Source organism: Sceloporus occidentalis, unplaced genomic scaffold (assembly GCF_023333645.1).
Source record: "Sceloporus occidentalis isolate IW3139 unplaced genomic scaffold, rSceOcc1.0.p SCAF_47, whole genome shotgun sequence".
In the NCBI taxonomy this organism is placed as follows: Eukaryota; Metazoa; Chordata; class Lepidosauria; order Squamata; family Phrynosomatidae; genus Sceloporus; species Sceloporus occidentalis.
The window spans coordinates 1,491,333-1,505,228 of NW_028317027.1; the positions used below are offsets into that span (position 1 = coordinate 1,491,333).

The 13,896-nt window shown below is 35.4% G+C and overlaps 1 protein-coding gene across 1 annotated transcript in view; it reads right to left on the minus strand.

Annotated features, from left to right (window-relative positions):
- LOC149289183 (gamma-aminobutyric acid receptor subunit alpha-5-like) overlaps positions 1–12,721 on the minus strand; it is an 81,398-nt gene extending 68,677 nt beyond the window's left edge. Inside the window, exons 1-4 of the mRNA XM_089490855.1 lie at positions 12,636–12,721; positions 7,593–7,714; positions 4,819–4,886; positions 4,499–4,719 (exon numbers count right to left, since the gene is read on the minus strand). Of these exons, the coding sequence (XP_089346981.1) occupies positions 4,499–4,719; positions 4,819–4,886; positions 7,593–7,714; positions 12,636–12,721 (497 nt within the window). The remainder of the gene's footprint in view (positions 1–4,498; positions 4,720–4,818; positions 4,887–7,592; positions 7,715–12,635) is intronic.
- Between the last annotated feature and the right edge of the window lie 1,175 nt (positions 12,722–13,896).

Below are 13,896 nucleotides of genomic sequence, written 5' to 3' on the forward strand. Positions count from 1 at the left end.
TAAATCTATTAACCATTTTCAACAGTGGTAAATCATAGCTGCGTCGTGATATTTTTTAATATCCGGGAAAGCTATTCCACCCAGATTTAAATCTTTCTTCAGTGTATTCATGGAGATTCTTGGGGTTTTACCCCCCCAAATAAATTTAGCGAAGACCCTTTGTACCTCCATTAACCACGATTTAGAAAACGAAAGAGGAACCAATCTGAACAAATAGATCCATTTTGGAAGAATATAAGACTTAATACTGTTTAACCTGCCCCACCAAGAAATCTCTAAATTAGACCAAGACCTCAAAATTTCTGAAGTATGTTAATTAAAAAATTGACGCAGGCTTTCTAAAATTAGAATTACTTAAAATATAATGCTCTGGTCCAGGTGTAAGTAAGCATAAGGCCTGGACAGGCCATATGACACACCAAGCAATTGCTTAGTTGGTCGGTGTGCTATAGGGCTACATATGTACAAATAGTGCTGCATATCCTGCCTGTGGATGCACATATGTTATTAGGTGGCTGGCCTTAAAGTGACAGGTCCATTTAGTTATCCTTAGTCTTGCCGGTTATAGAATATGTAATAGAAATGAATCCACCCCAATAATTACAAACTCTAGTATCTCTTATGTACATTATTGTAAGCCATGTATGCCTTGAGTGATCTGGTGGGGACTTAATAACAATAAGTAACAATAAATGTACAATAGCAACATCAAACTATTTTGATCTTTAAAAGGCTATTGTCCTGACAAATGCTGTATGTTTGTAAGTCTAATGAATAATTTTAAATATTTTGTCATATTTTGTTATTTTGAAACATTCCTTATTGTACTATTTAATGCCGTTCCTTTTTATTGAGTCTCAAACACAAGTCAGAGATGAAGCTGGATATACCATCAATAAGATATAGCGAAAAAAATATATTTAAAGGACAAATAAGCCAAGGACAGTCATGATATTAGTTTTTCCACATATGAGGCTTGGTAAGCTTGAGAACCTAAACATTTTCTGCAGGGAGCAAGAGATGATCCATTTTGTCCTTAAACAAGAAAATAAATCATCCTCTTCCATTTGCATTTCCAATTCATTACAGAACAAAAACAATACTTATGAATATGAAATTAACATTAAACTGGTCAGGTTTCTTTTTGCTACATTTGCGTTATTATTCTTATATCCCCCTGCAGTGGCGGGGCTGACAGTAGTATAAGATTGGACTATTTAAACAATGAAACAACTTTATAAGGTCACAGTATCTAGTTGTCTACATAATCAGTACCGTAACATAGAACTTATTATTAACCTTCTAACAAGTTGTCGTCTTTATCATAGAAGGATATCATTACAATCATCTATGATGTGTGGAAGAAAGAAATTATCCATTATTGGACATAGAAAGACAAGATGCTTCCTCCCACCTTCAACACAACTAATTAATTATTGCCTTCTTGACAAGTTGTCACCTTGATACCTGTACAAGGTCATATAATTTTTATGGAGGGGTCTTGGATTTGCTATGGCTATTGAATTCAATCAGAAAAATGTATTTCAATGTAGGTTGTTGCTTGATAGACTCCTAAAAGACTGGGGGGTGAAGGTGTTGGCAGTGAAGATGACAGTTGTGTTATTGCTATGGCAACCAATTGCCAATTTTCCTCCTGAATAGATGACTCCATTAGTTGCTTTGGAGATGAGACCACTTTTAAAGCTTTGCAGCTGCATTGCTTTTAATAATAACAGCTATCAGTCAATTTCCACAGACCCTAAAGAAACCTCAGGAGTAGGGATAAGGGTTATCAATGATTTATCAATCATTTTCCAATGGCCCACATGCAGCTAACAACAAAGTGTTCATTAGTGAAAACTGCATGATAACTGGTAAAATGTCCAATATTTTGTTGAGATTTATGTGGTTTATGCATACACTGTTCATTGTTTATATCCATGCACACTAATGCGATGCTTGTTGAGCTGAAGATAACGAGTCACTGTTGAAATTATCTATAACCTATAGGCCATAATGTGCCACATACTAATGTAACACTTAGAATAGCAGAGTGACTGAGCTCCTTATTAAGATGGGTTTGAATGATTCATGTGACATAAGGTATTTGATTTTTGTGTTCATGCTACTAGACCTCAATGCAAAAACTATGCTTGTGGTTCTTGGCATCTGCTGAGCACAGCTGTGTGCTAGCCTAGCAGTGTCCAATCTCTGTGGGCCACAAATACAACAGGTATTTAATATAAAATGTATATTGTATAAAAATTGCCTTTTTTTGTTGAGAATACTGTGTTAATTCTTGCTTATTTTGGGGGCCATTGTCATGCAGATTAATTAAATTATGTCATGTATAAGAAATGTTAACAAAGCATCTCATCCACCTAGATATCTAAACATCTTACAAATCCAGGAAGCAGGATAACTTCAAAGGGTACCACATATCCTATCCTGGATGCCATAAAATGGCACAATGACTAAACTTTTGGCCCACACTGGGCCACAACTAGGGCTGCGTCCTAAGTTCCACTTAAGTCTTTATGTCTCAGAATCCACCAGGGGCAGAGGTAGGGTTTGGTTAGGTCATGTAATGTTAAGTTATGTGACCCTGTAGCCACGGCAGTTTGCGCTGTGCAGGCTGCTGTGAAGAAGGTTTGAGGCTTATTGCAGGGTAAGTTAGGTTTGTGTTTTTGAGTGTGTGTTAGTGTCAGTGTCTGCGTGTGTGTTAGTGTCTGTGTGAGTGTCTAGATGTGAGTCTGTAAGTGTGAGTATCAGTGGCTAGATGTGTGTCTGGAGGTGGAAGTCTCAGTGGCTAGATGTGTGTCTGGAGGTGGAAGTCTCAGTGGATAGATGTGTGTCTGGAGGTGGACGTCTCAGTGTCTAGGTGTGTGTCTTAGTTGCAGTGTCTGGTTGTGTCAATGTCTTGGTGTCTGTGTGTCAGTGTCTGTTAGAGTCTGAGTGTGTGTAAGTGTCTGGCTGTGTTATGTGTGTGTGTTTAAAGGTGTGTCAGTTTCTGGGTGTATGTGTCTGGTGTTGGTTTTATTACTATATTTATTTATTTACGGTTACACAGCTCTGCAGCTGTGCTTTTGTGAGCAAACCTTACCTGCAAATGTTTTTGGAGGGCCAGCGGAAACACTGCAGTCCCATTTAGCTCTGAGCAAGCAATGCTGACTGCTGCTGACAAAGTCATTGAGATGTCCTTAGACAGCCTAATCTCATATGTATCTGTAGGGAGAATGCTCTACCGGCCAGAAAAACTCACAACGGCATAGCATGTCCTTGGTCCTTCAAAGGATGCCACAGAACATCTATTTTCACTTACAAGTAAAATTATAATCCAGGGGATTACCAAAATTTCCTACGTTAAAGGTTTGTTGAAGGCCATAAATATAATATAATGGTGGCTGCCAGGGCCTCATCGTTATCTCCTGTCAGTCCCAGGCAGTCACTATTAAGTTATATTTACTTTATATACGTCAAGGCCAGCAGCCACCTGATGTGTTATGTTGTTATGCTCATGTAGTGTGTGACTGCATGTTGCAGCACTGCCAGCCAAGAGCACCAAACACTTACCGTTCTCACAAAAAATGCCCACTTCGGTATTCACTTAGCATACACCTATTGTACACTATCCTACAATTAAGGAATTTGTTTTCAAAGACAACTGAGGCCAATGCTCAGTTCATCTTAATTTTGGATCTTCTCATTTATCAAACATTATCATTTCAACTTCAGATAACTTATAGTTATATATTAATCCTGTTCTTGGTTAACTCCTCCTGTTTATACGAGTGCAAATTGCAGTATGTTTCCCTACATTAAAAATTCACCCACTCCACATGATTTCCAAATTCCTAATTTATCAGCCAAAGTTGTACACCGCTATTGGTTAGGTGTTTTTGAGATGAGCTCTGCAATGTTAATAGTTTAATTCCACCAACTTAATTTTAGCATAGGACTAAAGGTTATGGCCACTTAAGTTAAAGAAATAATCAATAGAAATGAGAACAACAGAAAGGTCAGGGACAAACAGCGGTAAAGGGGGTGTTAGTCATATAAGGTAAACTAATTATAGAAGAAGGAAGGGGACGGCAAGGTAGCATTGAAAATGAAAAACAATACATGTAGATATTAAAATCATTTTTAACCTAGGTGTTATTATTACCTATCCAAAAATAAGAATCACGTGAATATGATTCCACTAAGGTGCCACAACATTAAAAGTATTAGTTATTCTTCATCTTCATATATATATATATATATATATATATATATATATATATATATATATAAAGTGTGAACTGTTTATAAGATTGTCACCTAACTATAAATATTGCATACATGTATAAGAGTGGCCTGGCTCAGCACTTAAACTAAAATCATTATGCATACACACCATTTTGTCATCATGGTTGCAAATTGCAATTTATAATGATCAATAACTAATAATGTAGGCTATGTTTTATTATATGACAATGGCACACATTGACACACTCACCTCATGGTATAAAGCAATGTGCCGTCATCTTCAAGACGTAGTAGTTTGTTGGGGGTGGTGATATTATGCGCTATTGATTTTTTACCATTATGGAAAAAAGTATCAGGGGTCCATATTTTGCTAGCCAAAAGGTTATTAAGAGGGAGACGATGCATAGGTCCTTGAAAACTAAGACGTTCATCTTTCCAACTTTGACGGAAAAATACATCAATGGTATACTCCTGGAAAACAAACATTTTAAAAATGCATGAACAAAATTCACTATAAAACTGAAAGAATGTGTTTGCTCTAACAACTGATTAGTTCTAGAATTAACGTACCATTTCAGTGTCTGACACAGGTCCAAAGCTTGTTACATAGATGTCTGTTTTCACCTGAGTTATTCTCTCTGAAAACATTAAAAAACATGGTTGAAATATTAGGAAAGCGCGCATTTTACAAATGAGATTTGCTTTATTTGAAAATGCATTTTGCATTGATAAAAAAAATAATAATTATTATTATTTTTTATAATTATAATACTGTTTTTACTTTGTTTTTCTTGTTACCAGTTACACGAACCCATAATTTCAAGATATCACAAGATCTATATGATGAGGCAAAACTGTATTTTATGAATATGAAACTGCACATACATACAATCTAGCCAACCTAATATTATTATTTATTTTTCTTTAATGATATTAGTACATTTCTTCTATATCATTTTCAGTTATGAGCTCATTTTCTTTTACAAATGGAAATCTGAGTCATCTGTCTGCAGGGGGCGACTATTAAAGCATGCACTTTTGGGGACTACTGGAACGATTGTTTAACAACATGTACGCTAATACATCCTGACATTTTTAATGTTATAAACTACATACTAGTGCTTTACTAGCCTTGAAATATATCATACTGTAACATGTATTGATATTTTCCTCAAATGAAAGAGTATTGCGCTTTGATCAATGCATAGGGAACCTGTGGTGGTTGAACTAGATTGATGACATTGATTACTGACATATGTAGTTGACCTAAGGTACCCCAGATGCTTTGGATTGAATGAGGCAGCACACAGAGTACCAGAGATTGACATGTCTGGGTGGAGATTTAACAGGGTTTATGATGAAAACATAAAAGTTAAGAGTGAGTAAAGTGAAAAGGGTGAAATGCCTTAAGAGGTATAATTAATGTATATTTAATGGAATAAGTATAAGTCCCAAGTGAATAGTTATTTTCTTATTAAACTTCCTCCTCTAATTTTCGACTCAGCACCATGAACGGTTCTTTTTGTATGCAAAAACACCTATTTTGATTGGCACTAGTGGCTATATACACAGCCAGTAAGAAACCGCTTTTTTGTATGATTCACCAAAGGTTCATTTTCAATTTAAGTGAAAAGTGGTAATTACTTTACAGGTAAACTTGATCACAAATAAAATATATAAGCCTAAAAATATTTTCATCAGAATTCATCTTTAACTATCAGGGGAGATAGGTGGATGGGGCTTTAGTACATAAGCTGTTAAATGACTATAAGTATACCGTGGCCTCCATCTGTTTAAAACAAATCTTCCATTGTGCTGCACTGAGGCTGATTCAGTTGCAATTTTTATTTGTTCTTGTTTTTAATAGGAAGTTATTTGTAAATGTGTACTTTGGCCCGAGGCTTTTTATGATTTCACTTTATTTTTTGAAACATCTGTTTTTGTTAGTTATATAAAACAAAGGCAGTGTGGCAATAAGGTATTCAATGGCAGAAGGTCCGCCCTAAATTCTGTAAGCAATTAACAGGTACTATACTCTGTAGAGTATGCAAAGAAAAGCAGATTTTTTGGTAAATCTAGGTACTTGAGTCTTTTGGATAGCCCTCCTAGACATGGGGGACACTGACTAGTAGGTTCGGTATTTTTTATATTTGTTTTTGTATTTTATTTTATATATATTATGAAATTCCAGATGCATAAAATACCATAAAATATTTGATATAACACATACCCATGTTATTTTGAACCTGTATATAATAAACAGCCACCCTTTATGTACCCTAAATGTATAATGGCACCAACTTGGGAAAAAAATACATTGTACATATTTACATACATAAATGCTAAGGCTTTATGGGTGTACTATGATTTCCACTTGCCTAAGGATGACATTTGGAAATACTGATTGAATCTAGCAAATGATTAATGGTAATAAGGACTGGAAGTATTCAGTTAACTGGGTACTTTCAACTGACCTTGCCACAGGTTTAGCAGTTACAGTTCAGTCTGGAGTAGTTATAGCAGAAAACAGCCAATTGGCCTATGTACTATGCCCCCTTGGAATAATTTTTTTCTATTAGTTCCTTAGAATAGCTTTAGGTACCCAAGCTGAATTGATTTTCTGTATTGGTGCACTACTTCCACTAAAAGTCTATTCCTGGGATCTACACATCTGCAGATATTACTCATCAGTGTTCTACCCCCAGTAGTCATTTGACACATCTGAATGCTTCTATTATGTTATGCCTCTCCTTTATCTCTCATAATGTGCACATATTATGATGTCTTCTTTCCTGGCATGCAAACATTTTTATGCCCTTTATATAATCTAACTTATTTAAGAAAAATAAAAGTACACTTATGTCAATATGAACATGTAAAAGACACACAGAGGGACAAAAGGTGTATTGCTTTTTGATTTCACCCCGATTTGCATATGCCTGTTGTTTTAGACACAGCTTTAGACTACAGTACAGTGTTGGAAATACATGAGCCTGAGTTTTGCCCCAACACACAACTGTTTCAATCTCTTAGATCTCAATAGTGCAGGACAGCTATCTGTGCTCTGTACAATGGGGGGGATTTTTTCACTTTACTGCTCATCTAAACCATAAATTATTTGTAGCAGTGAATTGAACAGAACAGTACACCGTATACTAAATGAGGTCGCACAAAACCAGAAGTCCACAAGAAATTTTATACAGGATGCCTACAAGTTCCTGGTTGTAGAACCAAACAGCTGCTGCTCCTACACTTTCTTCTCTTTTGTACCGATGCACCACAGAGATACTACAGAAAAAAATCAAACGAATGAGAGAATAAATGTATACATAAATGTATTTTACCTCCAAGCCCAGGCCGAAGTCTGTTGTCATATCCATCCAACAAACCATCAAGTATTCGTGTGAATATGGTGATGTTGTCATTGGTGTCTTCCTTAATAGAAGCAGTAGTCATTTGGGAGAAGCTGTTCAATATAGATCATATGAATATGAATACCCACATATTTTATTCTTTAACATTTAATACCAATGTATCAATGATTTTTGTAATACAATTGAGAGATTGTACTTGAATTATTATTAATCATGAAAGATCTAATGGTCAACACACAGGACTCAATGTTTATGTTTCTAAAAAGAAAGATTATTGCATTTTTTTATATTTACAAAATAATTGAATCCAAATTGTTCAGCAGTATAATAACTTTATTGCAGTTTATTAATTCTCAAATAGGTAAAATGGTTTATTCCCAAAAAAATTTTTGCAAAGGAATTTAACAATTCATTTCATTCATTTATCTATACATTACAAAGAGCCAACCCCAGTGAGGTCCTCCTGTAAGAACAGCTGAGTTGGCCCTTTATGATGTATAGTTCAGTGATATTTCTTGAAAGTCTCTTCATGTATTGAGTTACACATTATGCAGGGCAATCTTAACCTTTCATGCTGAGAAACTTGTCAGTGTTGCCCTTCTGTAAAGCATTGTGAGGTCAGGGAATGGAGACTACCATTTTCCTACCAATTCTCCCTTTAGTAAATAAAAAACAGCATTGGAAATTAATTCTACCCCTGGTACACATTGTATTAATATCATAAATATAATAAACAAAACATTTGTCATGTTGGCTGTTTTTTTATTTTTATAAAAAAAAACATTAATTAATATACTACAGAAAGTATATCACATTAGGTACACTTTTCTGTTATTGTGTTGTACCAGCTTTTGCTTTTAAATGAGGCTTAGTTTCTAGAGGAATGCACTCTAAAAGTTGTCAGCATTTTCATGTGGAATGTTGGTCCCCATAGTTGTGCTAAGTTGGATGGTGGTTGATCTCTAATCTTTATAACTCATTTTGTTTCATCCCTTAGTTGGAAGGAATCGGGTTGACTGGGCAAGCCAACGCATTAAACTGAGTTCATCATCATGTTAGAACATGAAGCGACTTCATTAGCTTCCGTTAGAAGCTACTGTAAATATATTTTCACAGAAGGATATGCACTTGATCTGAACAGTGATGTAAAGATACCATATGTCATTTATGCTTTTGTTTTTGGCTTCACTCGGCTCACGTTGTCTCTAGCCCTCAATGATCAGTTTTACCCTGTATGTTACATTATGCCTTTATTGGCTTATTGTAACAATACATTTTTAAGGTATGGTCCAGCCTTTATCAGGGTGCCCACTGAGTGGTAGACCATTCTTAGAACACACAAGAAATTACGATGCTTGGCACCTACTACCATACCTTATTCAAAGGCACATACATTTATTTCCTTTGTTCATTTGAATGATATGTATATACAGTCTGTAGTTCAGTTGTGTCAAGGCTTAGAATCTTTTTTTTAACAGGTTACCTCCTTTTATCTACATTGAGTGGATTTAAAGGGTTACATTATTAAGGGGTCATAGCTGTTACCTGAATTATGCAGGTAATCTTAATCTGTGTGTATGTAATGCCATGAAATTGTTTTTATCAAACCTATTGAGACTCCAATTGTCATCCTATTTTGGCAGATGGCTGGTATCTGCAAATCTAATTTAGTGATAATGCAAAACTTTGATCATGTTTCACAATGCTGTGGTTACTGCATTAAATTATGTTTTAGAAGGTTTCAATGGTATTCTGTTTTTGCAAATATGCACCTGCACCTACCACAAACAGATTTAATATAATATCCAATTTCTCTTCAGTGTACTTTTTTAAGAAATTAGAAATTAGTAAACAAATGTAGCAATATCCATATTTTAGCTAATTTAAATCAATCCAAATGAAATTTTGATTCAACTGTTGAATTGATAAAACCATAAAGCAACATTTATCTGATGTTAAATCAGTATGTGCAGCTGCAAAGTTCCTTTCTAAACTAGGAAGGGAAACCTCAAACACAGTTACTGTAAAAAAAAAATAGGCCACCCTTATGAGAGCTTATAGTGACGCCTCAAAATTATTTCAGGATTGGAGCGATCCCTGCAGCCATTTAGCTGTTATTAGACTGTAACTCTCATTACTCTCAGCCATCCCTAGATCATTTGTCATCAGCCGACAAGTGAAGTAAGCTGCAAACAGTTGCAAATGCATATGTCACTGAAGCTATGGCTTAAAAATGCAAGTAATAATTATATGTCACGAAAACTTGTATTGCTATGACGTATTAGTTGACAAATCACTAATATCCTTCACAAAAACCTGTTTGAGTTCATGTTCATGTAAAATTTCTTCATTAAGCAATTGCTTAATATTTATTACATTCAGTGGAAGGTGGATGGCAAGGTGGATAGGTGACAATGTGGCATTTGAATGTTATGGGTTACTATCTAAAACTTTGTTTTATGCTCAGGACCAGTCTTAGCTCTGAATGTCCAAGACAGCTGCTTGAAATACCTAAATCAAGGGGGTGTCCAAGGCAGTCGAATATTTTTCCTAAGGAGATAGGTTTAAAGAGTTAGCAGCCCCTGGCACACTCCACTAGGGGTAGATCTACCAAACCCCTCTCCCCCTCTTTCCTACTCTCATGCCCTTCCTTGTTAAGGGTGTGGAATGATTGCTGTACAGTATGAGTGTCCTACAGCCATAAAAGTCACAATAATGTTTAGATAAAACAACAAGGAAAAACAGAAAACATGTTTTTTTAAATGAAATGACATTACCAAATGCAACTGTTTTTTTTTTATATATAAACCGATCATTGTTTGAGTCAACCTCATTCATTCCACCTGCATCACTATATTTTATCTCTAGCAATGAAATTAAACAAAAATACAGATTGCAATTATTTGACCCTCCAATAACAAATCCAGCATACAGAACAATATGTGACTTTCAAAATGAAAAGGACTTTCAAGTACGAGATAAAATCAAGCTAAAAAGAGCAAGTGTTAGTGCCAAAACCATGTGACCTTGAACACTTTATTTAATCATAGTGCTTTTCAACTCAACAAAATGCATAATATATGTCCATGGAAGGAAATAACTCACTTTATCTGTAAATTCCGTCTGCTGCATTGTGTGATCTTTAAGTGTCATTATTATAATACTCTCATGAATTCTTACATAAGATTTAAACCAGCTACCATTTAAAACCTCTGAAAAAAATTTATTTCCTTCAAGAGTGTCTTTTGTAAAAAGCTATGCACAAATCAGCATTACATGTTGTTCCTTTAATGGGGTCTTTTAACAGATTATCAGAGATAAGGATTGATTTGCTTTCAAACCACTGTGACATGTCAGTACATTTGATGACTGACCTCAGAAGCATTGCCAGCAGTAAAATTATTCACGGCAGCTATCTTTTGTCTGCTATTGTGATCTAGTGTATACAGGACAAAGTTGCAACTTGTCTTCAAGTTAAAAAATATCCAGATATCTTGATAGGTAAAGAAACAAGTCTAAAGAACAAAGACTCTCATTCCTACCACCATTATTTGTTTTATATGATTATATTTGAGTCTTGTTCTGGAAAAATCTAATTGTTTGGGAAAGAGTTGGTCCGGTGCTATGTGCCAAGTGAAAAAGTTCTGATAATTAGGACAATAAAGGGCAAAAGTTAACCTTAAATGGCAAAAGTTAACCTTTCACTCTCATATTTTACCATTTGTGTAATGCAGATATCAAGTGTCATCTCCAAAGGAGTCGTATCAGTCATCCTTCCATTAAAGGGTCACCCTTGAATACGTTCTATTTAGCATTAAAGCTATAATTGTTATATACAATAACTTTAAAAATGATTGGTTGTTCGTGGATAGGATAGAGAGCTTAACTCTGACAAAAGCACATTCATTAGTCAATTAATGTTGTTTATGTGAACACGACATAGCATGGTAGACATTGAACATTCTCTAGAAATGTTTTGGAAACTTGCAGTTGCACACAACAAATAAAAAAAACTTTTTATATTAATAGTAAGCACCTTCTAAATTACATTAGAGTTGAGAAACAGATATTTATCTGGTTATATACATATTTATGAATCACTGCTTCTAATGTGCCTTGAGGTAGGGTAGGGTTAGTGTGATGACCATATTCAACAAGTTTTCAAAACTACTTTAATGTGCCGAATGATACCCATGAATATATTATGTTTTGTTATTTTTTGTGAAATCATGTGAAAAATTCAAGTGTTAATCTTGACCATAACCTAGTAGTAGAACATTAACAAAGGTATTTTTCTAAAAAAAAAAGAAATCTCCAGGTTTAAAAGTATAATATTTAACTGTATGCACGGTGTGTATATATATATATATATATATATATATATATATAGCACCATATTCCCTGCTAAAATTCTTGCCATAATAATAATAATCACAGTATAGGTGCCTATAAGCAAGGCTTACTGAAGCGTTCACTATACTTTATATATATACGATGTATGCACATTTTCAACAGCAAGCTAGTAAATTGAATTTACAGTAGTTCACCTATTATCCTCATTTCAGTCATGGTCCATAATCCATAATAAGAGCAATGTACTGTACAATGTGCTGTAGTACTATCCTATTGTTATTTTGGCAAGTGTTGAAAGAGCCTGTTAGTTGTTTAGTGAATAACTAGTTGGATTAAGTGTAGGATCCTTTAAAGCCTTTGACAACATGAATGCCATATGAGAGATTAAATTACTATATATTAAATTATGATGGTGAAAAAAAATGAACTAAAGAATTCTTTGCAATTATCACATAAAGCTCTGATGTTGTAATTCATCAGATCAATGCTGTAATTTTCTAATGGACTACAATGGACAGACTTGAATTATGTTTGACTTAATTGTCACTGGGCTAATATATGTTGTCAGTACTGCACTTAATGCAGACTATAGAACTGTGCTAGTTTTCAACAGGAAACAACTTTGGTATCACTTAAGCTTCAACACAGGACATTGCTTACCTTAGCTGAATGGCCAAACTCAGAATGACACCAGATGAAAGTGTATGTTTGATCACAGAAAAGCCAAACCAAACACCACAGTCCATTTCTTATGGTTTAAATAGATCTCACAATGAATGCAGAGAATAGAAATGCAGCACAGCCTTCCTGAAATCACAAGAAGGCACACATAAGTTAACATAACACAAAACACTAATAAAACAGTTTGTGGTGTATTGACTTCTTGTACCTGGTTTAACAGGCACCATGCAGGATGCACACTACATCATGCATCCTTGGTTTACAGGTTGGTTGGACAGATCAATCCACTAGTTGATAGGCAGCCCTGGGTTTAAGTACAGAGACAGGAGTAATACAATAGTGAACACCCTCAGTTTCATATATTAAACAATGTTTTATCCTAATTGCCTAACCGTGTAAGGGTTGCTGTGTTTATCAAATAAGCCAGTGATAACATCTTGGCAGCTTTATGATGGATGCATTCAGTGAGTGCTGTATAGTATAGTTCAGCAGTATAATAATAATAATAATAATAGTATATGTAATGTTTAGTATCCTCTGCTGTTGGAGAGCAGCACCACATACCTGTGAGCAATTCATTTGTCAGTAATCAGGCTGAATCTCGTACCAGTAATTGGAGCTGTCCTGTGCTGATGTCCTTCTGGACCTCTGTACTATGTGCACCATTTTGACGTGGGTATGCTAGTTTCCACGCTAGTTTTCCCGAGCCTAGATTAGTGGCGTGGAATAAACTACACCCCGGTGGCACTATCGCCTCTTGCAGCCAATGCATGTGAATACAGCACATCCACACAAAGACCTTATCATCATCATCATGATCGCTGCCCTTCCTGCACCGTCTGAGGCTGCATCTTCTACAACACAAAGGTCAGCTGCAGTCATTTCGCTCAAGGGCTGTGTTTTAATTCCCACATCTAATCTGCAACCTACCCTGCGCACGAAATATCGTTCCCCTGCTTCTTCCTTTGAGCATGCGGTACATTTCATTTGGCATCAATGACTGCACATGCATAAAGCTCATCGCACCTTTATAGATTTGCCTGCATAGCACTGTAAATCCATCATTACACATTTATCTACAGTATTTGCTCGTTTTCTTTTTTTGCAACCAAGTTTTCCAGATATGGCTTTTTTTCTCATACAAATAGGTACAGGGGTCCCCTACTGCCTGCGTCCTACCTCGTCATCCTTTACTTGTCCCCCAGCCAGGCTAGGTGATCTCAATACACATGCCAAGCCA